The 20,956-nt window shown below is 58.5% G+C and overlaps 1 protein-coding gene across 6 annotated transcripts; it reads right to left on the minus strand.

The window, feature by feature from the left end:
* Positions 1-1,678: 1,678 nt before the first annotated feature.
* On the minus strand, positions 1,679-19,054 carry TRMU (tRNA mitochondrial 2-thiouridylase). Of its 6 annotated transcripts, none has more exons than XM_058740987.1 (11): positions 18,916-19,054; positions 15,787-15,952; positions 13,375-13,481; positions 11,444-11,566; positions 7,505-7,677; positions 5,944-5,997; positions 5,793-5,859; positions 4,410-4,510; positions 3,014-3,158; positions 2,588-2,670; positions 1,679-2,098 (listed from the first exon to the last, which is right to left on the minus strand). In XM_058740987.1, exons 1-11 carry the CDS (start codon positions 18,995-18,997, stop codon positions 1,934-1,936), a joined length of 1,266 nt encoding a protein of 421 aa, XP_058596970.1. In that variant the 5' UTR covers positions 18,998-19,054; the 3' UTR covers positions 1,679-1,933. The 6 variants fall into 6 exon arrangements, with proteins under 6 accessions (XP_058596970.1, XP_058596976.1, XP_058596974.1 ...); XM_058740993.1 differs by lacking the exon at positions 18,916-19,054 and adding an exon at positions 13,585-13,704 and having other exon boundaries at positions 7,505-7,618; positions 15,787-15,889; XM_058740991.1 differs by lacking the exon at positions 18,916-19,054 and having other exon boundaries at positions 7,505-7,618; positions 15,787-15,925.
* Positions 19,055-20,956: the final 1,902 nt, after the last annotated feature.

Here is a 20,956-nt window from a genome sequence, read left to right on the forward strand (position 1 = left end):
CCATGATCTGCCTCAGGGGGAGGGGGTTCACACCCCTGGGACCCAGACCCAGGACTGGTCCTGTCCCCACTACAGGCCCTGAAGGGTGGGGCCACGTGACAACCTTCCCGGGTGCTTCTCCTGCAGCACCATGCCTGGAGAGCTATGCTACCTCTAGTCTAGAACCTTCTGTCCATAGAAGACAGGGAACCACACTTCTGGCCCCCACAGAAGCTCAAAGCACCAAGAATGTGCTGGGTCTGGGGCCAGTGAGAGAAGGGAGCCCAGGCTCTCTGTCCTTAGCAGAGCAGGGGGCTGAGCCCTTGGGGCGAAGCACCAGGAAGCCTGGAGGGGGTGCTGCCCTGCCCAGGCCCCACCTTCAGGGCAGGCAAGCTGGAGGCAGTGGGGCCCAGACACGGCCGGGTATCCCTAGGAAAGGCCGATTTCCTGCCTGACCCACCTGACAACTCCCCGCACACCCCCAGGCAGAGCGTCTCCATATTTCCCACCCCCAAGGCCTGGGGCTGTTGCCCAACGGGGCCCTAACTGCACACACAGCAGGCGAGGGGCTCTCTAGGACTCTGCGGTGATGAAAATGCCCCGGGGCCAAAGCGTGTCTGTCGCCCACTCAGCACAGCTGGCTCTGAAGTTTTTATCCTCACTTGCCAAGCAGTTCTCAGCCTGGCCTGTGCCACAAAATGCACACATGCACGCACACCTATGCTACGGGCTGAGTTGAGTGTGCCCCCGCCAAAACCGGAATGTCGAAACCCTGAATCCCCAACGTAACAGTATTAAGAGATGAGGCCTGGGGCGCCTGGGTGGCGCAGTCGGTTAAGCGTCCGACTTCAGCCAGGTCACGATCTCGCGGTCCGTGAGTTCGAGCCCCGCGTCGGGCTCTGGGCTGACGGCTCGGAGCCTGGAGCCTGTTTCCGATTCTGTGTCTCCCTCTCTCTCCGCCCCTCCCCCGCTCATGCTCTGTCTCTCTCTGTCCCAAAAATAAAAAACGTTGAAAAAAAAATTTTTTTAAAAAAAAGAGATGAGGCCTTCGGAAGGCACTTAGGTCACGAGGGTGGATTCCTGGTGAACGGGGTTAGTGTTCTTGTAAGAAGCCCCAGAAAGACCCCTCACCTTTTGGCCGTGGGAGGACACAACAAGCGGTTGGCTGTGAACCTTCAGGGGAGGCTCGGCCGACCCCGCCGGCACCCTGACCTCGGACTTCCGGTCTCTGCAACCACGAGGAGCGGACGTGTCGTTTGTAAGCGGCCCCACCCGAGGTGGCCGGTGCCAGCAGCCCAGACGGACAGAGACACACAGGCACACGCTGGCTGGGGCCAAGCCCTCCTCTCTGGGACGCGGGCCCCTCAGGCCTTCCCTGGGAGGCAGCCAGGGCACCGAGCATTCTGCAGGGGGAGGGGGGGCCTCTGGGCCCCAGGCCCTCACACGCCCCGAGGGCGCCCTTGCAGGTGGGGCTGGGCTCAAGTCCACCACCACCCCCTCCCCGCCACAGGGGAGGGAGGGCACGGTGGGAGTGGGGAGCGAGGCCTCCAACCCTCCTCCTGAACTGTCTGCCTGCCTCTCTGCACCTGCGGCTTCCACCCCCCAGGAGACCCCCGTCAGAATCTGCATCCCAGACAGATGTTTTATTGACTGCTGTCCCCGCGGCCTCCTCGGCCAGGTCCCCTGCGTGCCTGCAGGTGGGAAGAGCAACTCTAGAAACGGGGCACTTGGGACACACCCACCAGCCAGCAAGTCTTTCTGGCCAGAGCGCCGACTTGGAGAAGCCAGGGCTGGCCTTTCCGGGGCTCGCCTCGGCTCTGGCGGCTTTCCGGAAGCTCGGCCAGCCTGGAGGGAACTGGGGCTGCGCACCCCGCCAAGCTCCCCCTCGCTGCCCCACCCCAGGCTCTGTTCCTCCGCGTCCGCGCCTGGCGCTTGCCAGCAGCCGCAGCCTCCTTCAGAGCGTGGGACCCAACCCTGGGCCGCTGCCCGGGCCGTCGCCGGGGCCCTCGGTGGACACCCTGGACTTGCTCTTGCCCTTCTGGAGTATGTAGGCAGACGGCCCCAAGCGCAGGATTTTCCCGCTGCCCAGACACTCATCCCCTTTGTAGAAGACGGCAAACTAAAGAGGAAAGAGGCCCATGTCACCAGCAGTGGGACCTGGCGCCAGATGCCCACAAGCAGCCAGCAGCGCGGGGGCGGGGGAGAGGGGGAGGGGCAACGCTCTGCCTGCCCCTCCTCTGTCCCCGCCCCCACGGGCCAAGACAGGGCAGCCGGGCCTCCCAGTGGCCAAGCAGGAGCAGCCCTCACTGCTGTCGTGCCTGGGGGAGGCACGCCGGGCGCGGGGCTGGGTGCGGCTTCCACCCTCGCTGCCCGGGTGACCTGAGCCCCCACCCCGTGAACCGGGTGCCCTGGTGGGGAGGAAGCACGGCGCGTCCTTCCGGAGCACAAAGCCCACTGGCCGGAGCCCTCTCAGCTGAGCCAGTCCTAACGCCCAGGGGCTCCAGGCCCCGCACCCCCCAGGGGTCGTGTGAGGCCCCGTCCTGCCTTCCAGCCGGGCTCCCCCTCCTCCCTCTGCAGCACAGCACAAGGCCGGGCGTGCCCGACTCACCTGTCCGGGGGCAAGGGCCCGCACGGCCTTCACGGCCGTCACCCACACGGTGCCGTCTTGATTGAGGGTCAGCACGCACGGCACTGTGTACGAGAGAGGGGTCCTTAGAGGGGGCTCCGGCCTCTCCACGCGTGCTCGGCCCCAGGCCTCGCACCCCCAGGGAGGAAGGAGCCCCGCCCGCCGGGGCCCACAGGCGCACGCACCACCTACGGCGCGGCCGCCACAGCCGCAGCCCCTGCCCGCGGCACCGACGACGGAGGCTAAGCCGGCCTCGAGCCTCCCGGTGCCGCTCCCAGGGCTGGCCCTCGAACAGGGGTTTGGAAGGGGTCATCCAACCTAACGGTGGGGGACCGTCGGGCCGCGGGTCTCACGGCCGCTGCCCTCAATTGGGCTCCCCTGTCTGAAGGGACCCTCCCGCTCAGTCACCTAGCGCCATCTGGTGGCAGAACCGGAAGTGGCACTCCATCATCTTGTCGCGGACCAGGGCGGCGGGCGGCTCCTCCGCGATCCAGTGCACGCGGCTGGTCCGCAGCAGGTCCCGGTACAGAGCCGGGTGGTCTGTCCGGGGCGCCTGCGGAGCGGAGCGTGCAGGTCAGGGCACCGAAGCCCCCGGCCGGGGGCGCCCACCCAACCGCACGACTACTGGTAACTGGGGCGTCGGCCACGGAGACTCGGGACCAGCCCACGGCCTTCCGGTCCCCGTTCCACACGGGAGGAGACCAAGGCCCAGGAGGGACAGACAGTGTCTCATCACGGTCACACACGGCGAGCGGCTGACCACAGCACGCTGTCTGCAAGTTCACGCCTCGCTGCCCCCACCTGCCTGGCGCACGGGCCCGCCAGGCCGCTGGCTTGTCTTTCAAAAAGGTCACCTCAGGAAGCCCGTCAGACACCAAGCGGCTGAGGAGAGAAGGGACAGGGCAGGCTCCCCGGGGCTGTGCTGGGGCCATCTGCCCCTGGGGCCCCTGTCCCCACCCCCCCCCCCAGGCAAGGATATCCTCACGGGGACAAACATCAGCTGATGACCCTACGGGTTTTTCTGAAAGCAAAACAGACCACTGAAATTTTACTCTAAAACCACTTTAATTCATACACGACCACAACCCCTGCCCCGGCTTCTATGCCTACAGCTCTTCCTGGAAGGAGATACCCAGAATCAGGGGGCGAAGCCAACTGGCCTCTCGGCCGGTGTCTAAGAGAAGGTCCCCCGGTTATGTGACAGCATGAGATGGCAGCCCGCTCTCTCAGGGCAGGGCCACTGTCAGGGGGGAGGGGCTATCCTGCAGGATGTTAGCAGCGCCCGGCCTCCACCCAGCAGGGGACACTGCCGAACGTCCCGGGGTGCAGGGCAAACACACCCCCTTTGTGAAGCCCTGCTCTAGAGCCCAGGGACGGGGGGGGGGGGGGGGGGGGGGGGGGACACGGAGGTCCGGGGCCCCGCTGTGGCACACAAACCGGTCTGGTCCTGGCTCCACTTGGGCCAATGACTTGCTGGAGCCTGGGCGAGCCCTGTCCCAAGCACTGAAGCTACCTCCTCTCTGTGGACCTTCGGGCTCTCTCCTAACAAACAGTATCTACGCGTAGCAGCTAACGACACGACTGCTAGAGTGACCAGCGTATGGTAAGAGCCTAAGGACTACCTTAAACAAACTCCTTCTGGTACCTTGGGCCAGTCCCAGGAGGACGCAGAGGAAAGGCAAGGGTGGTCCGTCAATCACTGCCGTTCCGTAGGGTTTCAGCAGCCCTGCCTGGTCTCACAAACACTGTGGGCCGTGCCAAACACAGACCTCTGTCACCTGCCTAAAAGACCAGCCCGACTCACCACAAACACGTCACCCTTGGTGCCGTCCTTCTCCACCACATACCAGGGCTCGCGTAAGCCGCCTATCCTGGCTCTCTGGCCCAAAGTATACAGGAACCAACCTACGGAAAGACAGTTTCTCAGGGGACTGGCACCAGCCCCCTCCCAAACAGCACACCCCTCCTAACCGGAAGGGGTGGATGAAGGGGGACAGTCAGGAGGCTCCGCGGACCACCGCCGAGGGGTAGTCCTGACCACACAGCTGAGCTCGTCCAGGCCCTGCCCCGCGCCTGGGTTAGGCTCTACCTCGCAGCCCCGGAAGGAGCCAATTCCAGCTGCTGGACCACCTGACCCGCGAGCAGCAGGAAAGCTCCTTTAGAAGGTGGACTGGGCGTCCTCCGGGCCCACGACCCCTTCCTGCCAAGCGTCCACCAGCCCCTCTGATGTACGAACCGCACGGGGGCTGTGGCATCCGGGCTGCCCCCGACTGCTCTGTGCACTCCCCACGGAAAAACATCACAAGACCAGATGGCCAAGCCGCCACCCCCTCCCTCCCTCCTGAGGGGATCACAGTGCCCCGGGCCACCGTGCTGTGCTGGAGATGGGCAGGCAGCACCCTGCAGTTCTGTCCCCAGCAAGGCTGTCACCTCCACCTGTCTCCGCTCGGGGACTTTTGTAAAAGCCCACCCCCGACAGGAAAGTGAAGCCATCTACCCAAACTGGGGCGGTGGATTCCAAAGAACCACCTGTGAGACTGAGCACCAGCCCTTGCCCCCCACCAGGTCAGGTACGCTCTGGGTCAAGACCTACCTGGCCATCCAGGGCCCGAGGGCTTCTCTGGCTCCAGGGCACAGACCCACCACTCACCAACCCAACATCCATCCCCCCTCCCCCTGGGCTGTGAATGCTGGCGCCTCGTTAGCCGGTCGCAGCCTCCCCACACCCGCTCTGTGCAAGCTCACGGTGCCCCCCTGAAAACGCCTGCGCATGAGCAAGCAGCACCCCAAGTGCAACACCGCTGCCTTATGCGGACACCCTCTGATCCCACCTCTTCCTTGTTCTAGATCTGGAAGCTCCTACTCTGGAATCAGTCGATCACACTTCTTTCACGAGGGTGGGATGTTTTCTTTTCATACAGATAATTCCACGTGCAGGGACAGAACACCCAACTGGAGAGCGAAGTCTTTCTGACTCGGATGGCACCCCTCTCTGAGCCGCAATGCCTCCCGGCCACAGCCGCCACCACGCTCCCTCGCTCGCCCGCGACCCCCACCCATAGGCTTCTCAGACTCACGGGCAGATGTGGAAGGAATTACAGGCTTCTCGCCTCAATTTCCCACAGCGGAAGCCCGCCCCACGACTCGGGGAGTTTACAACGAAGGGCAGCCCGAGGCTGTGTCTCACCTTTATGTGTTCCCAGAACTCTGTTGTCTTCTATGGAAATAAATTTACCAGGCCGAGGCTGCAGATACTGGAAAACAAGCACTTCCTTACTAACGGATCCAAGTCCAGAGCAGAAACACGGGTCCACACTCACGCGTCAAAGAACACTCACCTGAAGGATGAAATTTTCAAAATTTCTTTTACCGACGAAGCAGATGCCCATGCTCTGAAACGAAAGGAGGGCCGTGCGTGAGGAGAACGAACAGGCAGCCGGCGTCCGCATGAGGACACGAGGACCAGCCAGGCCGGGAGAACGAGAGACGGGCCCCTGGGCCTCGCCGGGCCCCACCGCCTGCCCTGAGCCTCGGCACACCTCCGGGCTCCGGGCCTGGCTTTCCTCGGCCAGCACCCACGGACACCAGTCACACCCACAAACAGACCTGAGGGGCCCGCAGAACCTCTTAGCCTCTCCTCTTAGCCGGGTCTTAAATAATGGACCCCCGACCCTGGATCTTATGAGCTCAGCGAGGCCGCCATCACGTCCACCCCTGGCAGGATGTGGCCCCTGCGCGGCAGACGTCAGCCCACCTGCCCCAGGAGAGAAAATGACAGTCGTGTGAGCCGTCAGGCCACCGTCCGGGAGCCATGGGGGACACGGGGGCCAGAGCAGGACCCGGAAGTAGAGGGGGTGGGCCAGAAGCTGAAGCATCACAGCAGAGTCCGTGGAAGAGAGGACTCCCTCAGGGAGGCCTACTCCAGCACAGAAGACACGCTGGAACACGCTCCACGCGGCTCCTGTCCCGTCACGGCTTTCTGGCCTGTTCTCTACGGTGCGTCTCTGCAGTGTGGCGCCCCCTCCCCCAGCTCCCATCACAGAGCCACACCCAGAAACTGAACAGGTAAACAGAGGAAGAGAGATGATGGGTGGCGGGATGTGTCAAAGGATGTGGTCCTGGGAAGGGACGGTCATGCTCGTGCCCAACCCTGGACGTCACCCGGTCAGACCGAGCGCACCGAGCCTGCGGGACCATCCCCTAGCACTGAACCTCCACCACGCTGCCCTCACCTTCACTCCAATGCATGGGCTCTTTCTTGCCTCAGGGCCTTTGCACAAGCTCTTTGCACTATTGGGACTGTCTCCCCCCCCAGCCCTCTCTGTGACACTAAATCCTATTCATCCCGAGGTCTTAGGTAAACGTTAACTCCTAGGAGCCCGTCCTCGGGTCGGGGTCAAGCCCAATCTAGTTAGAGCCCCCTGGTGTGAGGAATTCCTTTCACAGGATCCTCTAATGTCCTACACAGACGTTGTCTAATTTTACGGTGGTTTGTTTCGTGAAGACACCGTGTGCTCCTCACCCCCCCTCATAGGCCCGGAGCACAGCACCCTCGACTGAGGGGCTGGATGAGTGCAGGCAGTGCCAGAGCTCTGGCCCAGGGCGTCTCGGGGCCTGGTCCTCACTGTGTCGCCCTCGCCCGGCAGGCTGGGCCAAGAGCACCCACTGAGCCACCACGGCTGTGAAAAGCTGCCCACCCCGGAGTGGAGCCGCGGAGGGGTCGGGGGGGAGAAGGCCCGTCTCAGCGGCCTTCTGAATGTGCACAGGGCCTCCCAGAGCACGCAGCCCCGCTCTCTCCTGACGTTAGAGCCTGGGGAGGACACGGGGCGGTGACCACAGGGCCCTGCTTCTCCCCAGACCGCGGAGAGGGCGACGCGAGCACAGTGCCCTCGACCCTACCTCTTTCTTCTGAAGCACATGATGAAGTCTATTCTCTGCAGCTATTTTCTTGACAAAATGTTTCGTTAATCCCCCCAGAGGGAAGAGGGTTCTCCTCAGGGCATCTTGGGAAACCTGGCTGAGAAAGAAGGTCTGGTCTTTAAAGCTGTCAGCTGCTTGTAGAAGCTTTACCGCTGCCAAGAGTAAAGAACAAAACAAGTTGCAGAAATAAAAATGATGGTACTTTGCTCTGAATAACGTCTTTCCCTCTACTTGGACTCCCCCTGGCCTGTCAGAAGCAAAAATCAATACTCAAAAGCAGACTACCAGAAAGAAAAAAAACACAACAGACAATCACCATGGATAAGGGGAGAAAAACTCTCCCTAATTCATCTACCATTAAAAACGATACAGGGGAGGGGCGCCCGGGTGGCTCAGTCGGTTAGGCGTCCGACTTCGGCTCAGGTCATGATCTCATGGTTCATGGGTTCGAGCCCCACGTCGGGCTCTGTGCTGACAGCTCAGAGCCTGAAGCCTGCTTCGGATTCTGTCTCTCTCTCTCTCTCTCTCTCTCTGCCCCTCCCCTGCTCGTGCTCGCACGCTCGGTCTCTCTCAAAAATAAACATTAAAAAAAAAAGATACAGGGAAGGCGGATTTTATGCGATAAGGAAATTTATTCCAGTTCGCACATTAGATGACAGTATTTTAAACGCCACGTGAAACCATTCTGAAGTGCCAAGGTGAACTGTCGACAACACGCAGCCACGTGGGAGGCGAGTGGGTGACAGGACCCCCGGACACCCCCCGACGTGGGGTCAGCTGTGCGGTTCCCCACACCGCCACGGTGCCGCGCCCCGCTGCCCGCTGCCCGCTGCCCCCAGGCCCCAGGCCCCAGGCCGGCGAGAGTGCCTCGAACTCCTCCCCTTCCTCAGCTCAAGGCTTCCTGCCTAGAGTCACGCAGGCGTCTGTGCGGCGCTCCGGTGCCCCCACTAGAGACAAAACCGTCTCTGGCTCTCAGGCAACGGTGCACAGGTGTGACTGACCGTGGCGCTGGGACCCCGCATCGGAGGCGGCCCAGCTCCAGCACTGGGCCCCATCGACCCAGCCCGGCACGCGGCGGCACTTCCACGACTGGGACCGTCAAGCTCCCGCTCCGAGGTTCAAGGACCGACGGGAAAAGCTATGCGGGCTACCGGTACACGGTGCCGAGAGGCCGCTGCCCGTCACCCTGAGGGCACGCTACCGTGTGCGACGGGCCCAAACACACGTGTGCCGGTCAGCCTGGCACAGTCACGTGTGGAACACGGGCTCGGTGCAGGTCACGGTCACCCGTGACCCCAACGCTGATTCTCGCTTTTGCCGTGGAAAGTTGGACTCTACCCACTTTACAGACGAGGAAGCCGAGGCTGGGATCACTGAAAGGGTTCAACGGAACGGTGCAGGTGGGTGCTATTCCCTCATTTTCTAGGCACAAAGCAACAGAACCAGTTGAAAATGAAAAACAGAGTTCGGCCACCCGGCCATCAGTAGGCACGCTCGTTTGCCTAACGCTCCTTGTTGTTTCAAAACAAAACCCAGTCAAACAGCGTCCACATAAAAACCCCAGGACCTTGGAAGCAAATGGCATTTCCTCACAGTTTGGAGGTTTTTAAAACAAACTCAAAACCTATGATTTAAAAAAAATTTTTTTAATGTTTTTATTTATTTTTGAAAGAGAGAGACAGAGCATGAGCGGGGGAGGGGCAGAGAGAGAGGGAGACACGGAATCCAAAGCAGGCTCCAGGCTCCGAGCCGTCAGCCCAGAGCCCGATGCAGGGCTCAAACTCACAAACTGTGAGATCATGACCTGAGCTGAAGTTGGACGCTCAACCGACTGAGCCACCCAGGCACCCCTCAAAACCTATGATTTTAAAAAAACAAGTTGACAACCATTAAAGCAGAGACAGGAACATGTGGGAGATACGCTCGTGCCAGGAACCTTCGCACAACCCCGAACCTCACGCCCATGGCCAGCCGACGGCGCCCCCACTTTGCACAGGTGAGGTAACCAGACACAAGGCCAGGGCCCAGGAGCGCCGGCTCTGGGGGCCACCCGACCCCGCGTGCGCTCTCCCCGGGGCCCGGGCCCAGGCCAGGAGGCTCTATTCCAGGTCTCTGGGGCAACTAAGTAAGAATTCAATAAAAGCTCTAGTGTGCCTAAAAAACACACTAAAACAAAGACATGGTCATATTATTAAGACAACCACATGTTAAAATTACTCAACAAAACAGAGGTCAACGCAATCACAAGTTTCAGAGTGCCTGTGGCCCAGCAGAAAGGTCCAGACGGCTCTGGAAGGCAAACCATGTTCTAGGAGACAAGTGAGCATGCCTGTTCCACATGGAAATAAACCCTTCACCTACACAGGACCCTTCCGTCGGTATTTACTCAGTGGATCCTGCTGTGGCGCCCCCGAGTGGCGGGGTCTGCCCTCTTCCCCGGCGTGGAGCGGCTTCCGGAAGAGTGGTGGGGAGCGGCTGGGAGGGAGGCAGAAGACGCCTGTCCTCTCCCCGATGTCTGTACCTGAGGCCAAAGGCCCAGCACCCGGCAGACAGCAGTACGTGCTGGGCCTGCGCAGGCCGGGAAGGCGATCTGAGCGCCCTGTGCCGTGGAGGAAGAAGGGCCGCCGGGCAACAGCCAGCACCCTGGGGGCCCCTGCAGCAGGATGGCCGTGGCCTTCCGACCAGGCCCAGAGACACGGAGGACAGAGCCCAACTGGGGCCTGGCACAGCAGGACGAGCGTAAGCTGCGGGGCCGGGCAGAACTGGGCTGGGATCCAGGTGTAGTGCAGCGGGATTCTCGCACAGAGTCGCGACCCCGAGGCTCTTCTTTCCAGGAAGCAGCTTTATTCCTGCCGGCACCGCTCAGTTGAGTTCGTACCCAAAAAACGGAGCCCCGAACTCCACGTGGCGTAGTTTTTCGTGTGTTTTTTTACTTCTTTGTCTTCCACATATGGTAACACACAAACATGCAGTCTGATTAAGTGATCTCACGTTACAAGGTCAGGAGGGATGATGCGGTCACGTACGTGTGTGGCCAGCTTGCCTTGAGGGTTTTTTTTCTTTCCTTAGGGAGGGGACCCTATCACATTACCACCAGAGGCACCCTGGCCAAATGACTTCATCCGCGCCTCAGTTTCCTCATCTGTGAGACGGGACAAGACTATCCACCTCCACTCTAAGAGGAGCCAAGTGGAACGTGTGCCTGTAACAGCCTGGGCTTGGGGGAAAGGGGAAGGTGCCGTGAGGCAGGCGGTCAGCAGGGCGCACGTGCACAGTGCCAACCCTTCAGCGCTCCCACATCAGTGGAAACTTCTCACTCACATATGGCTCTGGGCCCATTTTGTCTCTCACTTCATGGTGACGTGAATTCCTCTTTTCTACAAACAGATGTATGCCAGGACAAGCCAGCAGTTGGGCATTTTTCTAGAAAGGTGAAACTGTGCTCCCTCTAACGCAGATCAACTGATCTGCATACGTAATCTCTGTAAACGGATTTTCCACCGGCCTGAGCATCAGGCCCCAGCACCTGGGTCACACTGGATCCATACACCTAAGTCTCGAGCCCTCGAGAACTTGATGGTAAGTAACGAGGCCTGTGAGCACTTCAGCTATCAAGTATCGCCTCAAATATCACGGGAACCCTCAAATCACTAGCACCCAGCGTACAGAACTGGGCTGCAAACCAGATTCAGGTTCCAGCCAGTCGGTGCCCAGGTACCCGACCGGGACTCCCGCTGCCTCATCCCGGGCTCTAAGGGCAGACAGCCCTCTCGATAACTGTACTTTTTCAAAACAAGCAAGCTAGTTTGGAACACAGAGACCTGGAGGGCCTGCTCAGAGAGTGACCCATTGCTACTCTCCGAAACATTTTCCTCTGTGCACAAATACTTAAGGTCTGACCTGGGCGCTTTAACTTACCATTTCTAACTTCAAATCGATTTCTGAAAAGCCCTTCTGGCCTCTTAATGTGCTTCTGCTGAAAGACTTCCTCATCTTCCAGTGAGGTTCTGGCATAGTGACCTGTGGCGACCGCGTCTGCTCCTGTGAGGTTTTTAAAAACACAAGATCAAACTTCAGACGCGCAATGGCTGGCCGTGGCCTCCTCGGGCCTGGGGAGCTCAACAAAGCACACGGACGCTGAGCCTCGTACTGGATGGTCTGCAGAGGGCCGCCTCCACACGGGGGTCGGTACAGGGGAGGGAGGCTCACCTTTAACTCTTCACTTAAACTGATACAATCTTGCTACAAGATTCCAGTGCAGCTTTAGGAACCTGTGAAGAACCTTTAAGACCCCACAGCGATTGCACGGCCCACCAGATGCCCGGTCTCCTCACACGCTCAAAACCAAAGTCAACACACAATCCAGGGACCGGTCACGCCCCCCCCCCCCCCCCCGGAACAAACTGGGGCTAAATGTCAGCCCCCCAGACGCGGCCCACTGGGGCAGGGCACGGCAGACGCCAGACCGCAGGCTTGCGGGCCGCCCAGGCACCTGGGGCCCCAGACCTGCGCCCGATCGCGTGCGAGAATGGGCCGTCGAGCCTGCATGTCTCTCTCCTGACATTCAGTTCTGACGTTAGCCATTCAAAGTCATCCGGACTTTTGGAGTCCGTTTCGCAGGCGTCATCGTGGTCTGTGAACCCACATTCTGCCACCCCCTTGGCTGCGGTCGCTCGTACGCTCGATCCGCGAGCCTGCTCTGGGCCCACCTACGTCGCCACGGCAGTGCTGACGGGACAGAGAGGCCAGCAGTCTGGTGACACTACTGGACCGCCGGCACAGGACAGTCACAATAACACGTCTTGGCGCGTGGCCACACACGGCAGGGTGAGCCGCCCGGGACAGAACGAACCGAGGGGCCAGAAGTGGGAGCTCCGGCAACAGCAGGACACAGGAACAGGACGGTGGGCGTCACAGCAGCAGACACGCAGACGGTCCGAGCAAGCAAGTGGGCATCAGGGAAGGTCACACGAAGGAAGAGGGGCGCCCCAACAGGCACACGGACACGAGCGAGAACTACCAGAGTAGACAAGATCTGCAGGGCAGCCGTCTACAGGCGGCAGGGCCACGACGGGTTGTTTTGTTCTTGAGAGGGCGCGTGTGTGTGCATGCAGGGCAGGGGCAGAGGGGGACAGAGAGAGAGACAGAGTCCCAAAACGGCTCAGACTCAGCACGGAGCCCGATGTGGGGCTTGATCCCGTGACTCCAGGATCATGACCTGAGCAGAAATTAAGAGTCAGAAGCTCAACTGACTGAGCCACCCAGGCGCCCCTCGATGGGCTTTTACAACAGACCACCAAAACGTGGCTTCAAATCCAGAGAAACGGAGACCCAGAATCCAGAATCAGGTACAGACCCAGACCTGTTCTCAAGGCAGAGCAGAAAGCCACGAAGAAAGCCTGCTGAGAACGTCTCAGCAGGACTAGCAAAAAGGAGGACTAGCAAGAAACCAAACGCCGACTTTGCTGAGCTCTAACTCAGGCTCGGGAAACTTCCGTTAACTATAAGCACGCCTGGAACCGGTGCTGTTCTGAGCAGAACTGGACCTCAGCTCTCAGCTCTCCACCAGTGACCCTGTGTTTCCGCAGGATGTTCTTAAGTTCGTGGCTCCTGAACCAACAGCACAGTCCTCGCACCCATGCGGTCCACGGTGAAGATGCGTGCTCTCTTCCGTGCGACCCTGTCATTTGCGTATTGCCAGAAAGTTCTTTCTTACTGAGATAGAATATTACTGTTTTCACCGCTTCCTTTCCTTCTGGAAGACGAAACTGTTTACGAGGATTTGGCTGCTATCTCTGAAAACCTTGTGACTTTTAAAAAGATTAAATGGAAATAATGAAATTACTTACCGAGGTTATCCACAGCATAATGGAAAAAACAGCTGAATTTGATATGCTTGTTGCAAACTATGTCAGGATTGGGAGTCCTTCCTTTCTCGTATTCACTTAAAAAGTCACTGGAATAGAAGAAAAAGACTTTTGTTTCTCAGTGCGAAACATTCCTCAAAAAAAAATACATCTGTTAAGTTACTTGCTTAACTTGGTTCCTCCTTCTCTTACCAAAACTATAATTTTCCGTAAAATAGGAGAGCTTCGGTATACGGCCGTTTCCAGTACTTTCATCAAATATTCCTTTAAAGCCGGGGCACTTCCCGTCTGAATCTACGGCAGTGAATAAACCTGGACAGAAAGTCAGGTATCGCCGGCCACTAAGGCTCAGCGGCCGTTCTGTCTCCCCAGAGGCTCACGGGGCGCGGGGGAGGGGAGGGGGGCTGACCCAACCCCAGCCTCCCCTGACTTGGCCCACAAAAGGCGGCTCGAGTGAAGAACGTGCCGGGGACAGCGCGGGAACGACCTCATCCAGAGCGACAACCGGGCAGCCTGGCGACCCAGGGCCCTGGGCAAACGTGCCAGCAAGGACCTCTCCCACGCGGCTGACATGCTCCCGAGGAGGCCTGGGGGCCGCCAGGGCAGCGGCAGCCCAGCTGGACTCCTGTTCTAACCGGCCGGCTGCCCGGACACAAAGACGGTTCGGCAAGAGCTTCGTGTCTTAGAGCGGTCACTTCGGGAGGACCACGTCCGTGTGTACTTGCGCGACAGGTTGTACGGTGGGACCGTGTCGCTCCTCACTGACCCATGACGGTTACAGACAACGCTGACCTCGAGGGCCATGTTAGGAAGACAAACTAAGAACCTGCACAAGGTCCCAGTCACATGTGCATCTCCAACCTCAGCAGGCGATGCCGAGCCGTGTTCCTCCCGCCTGTCACTCCGCTCGGAACGGCTAAAACTCGTGTTGCTCCGTACTTCTATTGTTTTAATTGCTAGAAAGTCGTCGAGGGTTTTCCTTTTTAATGTCGGTTTATTTTGAGAGAGAGGGAGAGAGAGAGAGAGAGAGACAGCATGCACGAGCAGAGGAGACACAGAGAGAGGAGGAGAGAGAGAATCCCAAGCAGACGCTGCGCTGTCAGCACAGAGCCCAACGTGGGGCTCGAACCCACAGACCGTGAGCTCATGACCTGAGCTGAGATCAAGAGTCAGACGCTTAACCGACGGAGCCACCCGGACGCCCCCAAAGTTGTCAAGCGTTTTATTAAACCGTAAACTAGTTAAGGTAGAATCCATGCTTTACTCTCTTATGTCCACAGCCCCCAGAACATTCTCTACGTAACAAGTATCGAGTGAATGTTAAAGAGGTTAAGCGTTTACGCTGGTTTACAAAAGCCATGGGAACCATTCCCCAAGCGGTGTAACGGAAGACAGGTCAGTGGCATCAGCAAGAACCAGAGCGGGGAGAAGCCCTGCCTGCACCCCGCGAGGGAGACGGCAAGAGACCCCTGAAGGCCAAGTGGGCCTTGGACACAATTCAGAAGTCTCTGAGCCAGAGAGTGCTATCTTTATGTCCCCAGAGGCGGCACTGGGCCCAGGACAGAGCAAGCACCTAAAAATCATTGTGGGGATTGTTATTAGGTCTTTTTTTTTAAGTTTTATTTATTTAAGTAACCTCTACACCCAACATGGGGCTCAAACTCACAACCCCGAGATGAACAGTCACACGCTCTTCCGACCGAGCCAGCCAAGCACCCCCGTGTTAGATTTTTTTTTTTTTTTTTTTTTTTTTTTATAAATTTATTTATTTATTTTTGGGACAGAGAGAGACAGAGCATGAACAGGGGAGGGGCAGAGAGAGAGGGAGACACAGACTCGGAAACAGGCTCCAGGCTCCGAGCCGTCAGCCCAGAGCCTGACGCGGGGCTCGAACTCACGGACCGCGAGATCGTGACCTGGCTGAAGTCGGACGCTTAACCGACTGCGCCACCCAGGCGCCCCAAGATTTTTAAAGTCTTTGTGTGTGTGTATGTGTTTCATGTTTTCAAGAGGCAGAGTGGATCACCTAATTCTTTTTCCCAGAAGCCCCCAATCCCTGACGCGCACGGGAACCACCATGTGGCACCTGTCAGGCAAGACCCCGGCCTTAGCTACCTTCCCCTACGTCAGCAGCAGAAACGACTCAAGGTTCACGAAGGCATTAAAGAGACTTCTGGCAGGTGGCACAATAAGGAGAGCCAGGCTGCTCCGGGACCCAGGCATGGCCTCTGACGAGAGCTCCCAGGGCGGCTGAGGCCTCCCACGCGTGGCCTCTGGCACCAGTGCAAACAGCACTGCCCGCCTGTCTCCAGTCTGGCCAACTATGGCGCTGCTTCCCTGGGAAGGGCGGCACAGCACACGAGGAAGCCTCCCGCATCTCTGAACCGCACTCACCTGAACACGTCATTCCAGTACTCCTTCACGTAGGACACTTGATGGAACGGGATGTCTAGGATCTGGCAAACTCTGTAAGCATCTTCACAGTCTCTGTCGGCAGTGCAAACCCCGTGTTCATCTAGCGAGTCCCAGTTCTTCATGAACACCCCCGTCACCTGGTAGCCTGGGGAAGGGAGGAGGCACAGATCGAGTCCATAATCAACCCTGGGTGAAAAGGCAGCGGCTTCTGAGCTCCGAGCAGCTCCCCGGCGGGCCCCCCTCCCACACCACCATCTGCTGGTTCCCCCAGAGATGTCTGCTTTGCTACAAGGCCTTCAAAGTGACTCACATCTTAGCCCAAGACACCTGACTTGCCGGCTGGCTGAGATGCTCCCTCGGCTACACTCCCACAGCACTCTGTAAAGGCCTCGGACATCACAGTGCATGGCTGGACTGCAACTGTTGCCCAGCGTCTACCCCCAGGCAAGCAAGATGGTATATTTGCACTTTTGTGTCCCCCCCCCCCCCCCCCCCCCGCATCGACACGATGCACGCCCAGCATGCGGGAGAGGCTTGGCAAATGAGTCATGAATCAGAGAGCAGGAACTCAACTTTTTTTTTTTAATGTTTGTTTATTTTTGAGACAGAGACAGAATGCGAGTGGGCTGGGGCAGAGAGGGAGGGACAGAATCCGAAGCAGGCTCCAGGCTCTGAGCTGTCAGCACAGCCGGACGCAGGGCAGGGCTCGAACCCACAAACCACGAGATCATGACCCAAGCCAAAGTTGGACGCTTAACCCACTGAGCCACCCAGGCGCCCCTAGGCTATTCGATTATAAATGCTATACTAAGTTTATCTTTTATGACCCGGTTTTTCCTTTTCTGTTGTAACAAAGTACCCAACCAAATACTGGAAAGACCAGCTTAGGTGAACTACCCAGGTGCCTGCCTTGCAGGAGAAATGTTTCTTTCTACATGGGTAGGCTCAATGTAACAAAAGCCAGAACACATGACTCCAAAGAACAGAGACTGGATGACAAAGCTTTGCCAAAACTAACCTACAAATTTGCAAGACCACCCCCACCCAGCTGGTTAATCAGGTTAATCTGGCCCTCCCCATCTGCTTCCCAGAGCACCTGACTCCCTTCTCTCTCTCTCTTTTTAATATTTACTTTTGAGAGAGAGGGAGAGCACAAGTAGGTGAGGGGCAAAGACAGAAAGAGAGAAAGAAAGAAAGAGAGAGAGAGAGAGAGAGAGAGAGAGAGAGAGAGAGAGAGAGAGAGAGATTGAGAGAGAGAGACACACAGAATCCAAAGCAGGCTCCGGGCTCTGAGTTGTGAGTTGTCAGCACAGAGCCTGATGCGGGACCTGAATATGCGAACCGTGAGATCATGACCTGAGCTGAAATTGGACACGCAACTGACTGAGCCACCCAGGCGCCCGACTCCCTTCTCTTATAGCTCATACCACACTGGGCTCTGTTGGGTGTGTTCCAGTCAGCCCCCTTCTGCAAATCACTGAAACACGGAGCTCTTCAAAGGGCAGGGACTACATCTCGTCCAGCCTGTCCCAGTGCCCAGCAGTGCCCATTACAGAACCAGAGCCAAAAAAGGGCTTGTGGAATGGAGAGAGCTCCACGCATCCCATTCACACCTGCATTCCAAGTGCCCCAAAAGGAAAGGCTCACAGCAGAGGGTGCACGAATGTCACTTTAAAACTCCACTCATCTCTAACCTCATCTGCCTGCTCATTCTTCCCTTGGAGATGGGACCCGCTTACAGGGGCACCAGGCTCAGGCACTCTAGGACGGGACCTTAGCGCTTCACCCATCCTGAACTTTCCAGGGGGCACATGACAGCAAATGCACCTCCAACAAGACCAGGAAAGCCCTTGATGCCAAGGAGAGGACCGAGCTCTTCCTTTGCTGAGTCCATCAGCTTCTGGCACTGAGAAGGAAACCCCAGGAAAGGCTGCCATATGAAGTGGAACAGTCTGGATCCTGGGGGGGGGGGGGGATGACCTTCCTGAAGAGTAAAACCGTGTATCTGGCCTGCCCACGTCACTCAAAACATGTCACACACGTCATCGCGGACCTTCCAGGGCTCTGCAAGTCTGCCCAACCTAAAGTGCCTAAAATAACAACTTAACCAGGGTGCTACCTGCTTCTCTACCCTCCTCTCCTTCCACCTCCCTCTGGCCAACACTGCCACACCTCTGACCTTTTGCTCCAGCTGTGGACTCTGCCAGAAGCACTTACCTCCATACTGCAGGCCCCCAATTCTCTGCTTAGTGAAACCCTAGTCTTCCTTCTTCAAGCCTTGCCTCAAACACCATCACCCTCTATGATGCTTTGATTTTCCCGTTCTCAAGTTAGAGATGTTTCTATTCAACACCTTCAACTATGCCTTTCACAAAACCTACAGTTATTAGTGTGTGCTAATAACCACTGCTGTTTTCTCAATGCCCGACATGTGCTGGGCACTGGGGTAAAGCTTCTGTATGTGTTAAATGCTTCCACTAAGCCAGTGAGGTAGGGTTAGCTCCATTTCACACACAAGGGGAGCTTAACTAACGTGCCTGAGGTCAGGAACCCCTCATTCATCCCTGCATTCCAAGCGCCCAGAATGAAAGGGCTCACAGCAGAGGGTGCACGAAGGTCGCCAAGCGGATGAGGGCTCACAACGGGAAAGACCACACAGATGGGGAATTCAGCTCATCTCGGCTCCCGACCCCGGGCACTCTCTAGACGCCAGCAAGCAACGCCAGCACCCTGGCGGAAATCTGTCGCGCGATGCACGGCGAGCACCGACGATCCGCTGACGTCTCGGCACACGCGCTGAGGACCGCGTTGGCACCTCGAGGGCAAGGGCCTGTCCGGCGCGGCCCCTGGGCCGCGGGGGTCAGCTCGTTCAGGGCCGCCCGCGGCCTCCCAGGGTCAGAGCCGTCCCCGCCGTCCCCGCCGCCGTCACTCCAGGCAGAGGGCTCCGGAGCCGGGGAGAAGCGCGGCCCCCACGGTCAGGATCCCTACCACTGGGTCGGTAACCGGGCTGGCGGGGCGCGGGGGAGCGCCCAGGCGGTCGCGCGTCCTCGACCACCCCGTGGAGGGTGAGGGGCCGGGAGCCGGCGTCTCCGAGGAGGGGTCGCTCACCTCTCCGCCTCAACAGCAGCGCGGCCACGGCGCTGTCCACCCCGCCGGACAGGGCGCACACGACGTGCCGCGCCACCTGCATCCGCACGCCAACCTCCCCAACAGCAGCCGCCGCTGCCGCGCCGCGCCGGAAGCCCCGCCCCCGCCGCGGCGTCGCAGACGCGGCCCGGACGGAAACGTGTGTCCGCGCGCGACGTTCCGCCCTTTGACCGGGCTTCCGCTCTCGAGGCCCCGCCCACGCCCCCTGCGCGCGCACCCTAACTCGGGCTCGCTGCCGCGGCTGCGTGAGCTGCTCCGGGGCGGGGCTAGCGTGTACTTCCGGGTGCACCGGCGGACGGGCTGGAGGCGGGCGAGGAGACGGCGGAGGGGAGGAGCTGGTTTCTGGGAGAGGGAATGTCTAAGCAGGAGAGCCAAGTGATCTCATCTAAATTCAGGAAGATTCTCCTGGGTGCCCTGCGCAGAGGACGAGCTGGGAGCCCGGTTAGGAGGCGTGACAGCCGCCTGGGGAGGAGGTGTACTTGCAGGTAGAATCTAGCCCTTGCTGCGCGAATGGCTGTGGGGGGATGAGAAAGACCGTGGAGGACTTGATGTTTCTCTTCCCGGAGGAGGGGGTGACCTGCCTGGTCCGTGTCAGGTGCCTGGGGAGAATCGGCTGTTCTGAACGAGTGCGCACGGGAGCGCACGCGTGGGGCAGCCGGGCAGAGGGCCGGTGGCGGGCACATTTCTGGAGGACAGAAACAGCAGAACCCGGAGGCATTCGCTGGGCCTAAAGGAAGACAGTGGGAAGGCAGAGGGGTGAGGGTGCGGTGAAGGCAAAGGAAGAGAACCGGATTGGAAACCTGAACGGAGCAGGGCGGTCGGAGAGCCTGTGAGAGCGAAGAGGTGGTCACTGCGGAGTACCAAAGCAGGGGATTGGCCCGGCTCAGACCAAGAGGGTCACGGGGCCCAAAGGACTGATTTGGGTTGACACCAGAAGCTGCGTGGTCCGCACCAGCAAAACGCAGGCCTTCTGTAAATCAGCGACTCTCAACTTTATTCACTTCAAACCCAGCGTCACGTTTTACAGGGTGGCCCAGAGGACACACCAACCTACACATAGAACCATAAAGAATGCTTCTCTAACCGGTTTTTACTTTTGCAATACGCCACGTACATATAATGTTCCGTTTGGTTCTTTTTCATTTTAAAATACTGCAGTCCACCAACATAGTGGTGAAGTCTGTTTCATGTAGAATTTGAACCATGGTTTGAAAATGCCAGGGAGGAAATGCGGCAGCAAATGCAAATAAATGGAAATCGGGCCAATAACACACACACGCACACACACACACACACACACACACACACACACACCCCAAAGCTTCAGGTTAGAACTGGGCTAGTTTGTAATAGTTTCTTGACAGGTTGACAGTGGGTACAAGTGTGTAAACTGGGATGGTTATTAAGGCAAGGCATTTTCCTGAGGACAGAACTACCTCGAGGGTCTAGAGAGAAACGAGGAAGGCCCCCAGTCTCCATTTCCGAGAAGAGAAGCAGGAACTGCCAGCTGGAGAGTCGTGGCCGCCGGTGCCACGAGCAGGCACAGGGAGAGCTCCCCGACAGGCAGGAAGGTCACAGGGCCCCTCGGGGAAACAAGAATGACTGCTTTTTCTGAAGAGGGTGTCATCCAATAACACATCCAATGAGAGTATCTGTTTCATCTTGGACTTCCCAGAAGAGATGAGTAAACACAGTATTTGGCCACCTGGCCTTCGGGCAAATTTTGGGGTGAATCTTTAGTGGGGTCTGTGGCAGTGGCTGAACCACAGGGTGGGTATTTTGGCTCAGTCTAGAGGACCACGCCCTTCCTGGATGTGGCAGTTTGGTACAAGGGCAGAAGCCCAGTTTTCCTGCCCAAGCAGAGGGATTTTTTTCGGGTCTGCTACCTCCCCCCCCCCAAAGTGGCTGAAACATGATACATTTGCTACATTTTCTGCTGCTTTTCAGTTAAAGGCAAGGTATTTCAGCTACTTTGGATGGCGCGGTGATAGGAAAGACCATG

This window comes from Neofelis nebulosa, chromosome 8 (genome assembly GCF_028018385.1).
Source record: "Neofelis nebulosa isolate mNeoNeb1 chromosome 8, mNeoNeb1.pri, whole genome shotgun sequence".
NCBI lineage: Eukaryota > Metazoa > Chordata > Mammalia > Carnivora > Felidae > Neofelis > Neofelis nebulosa.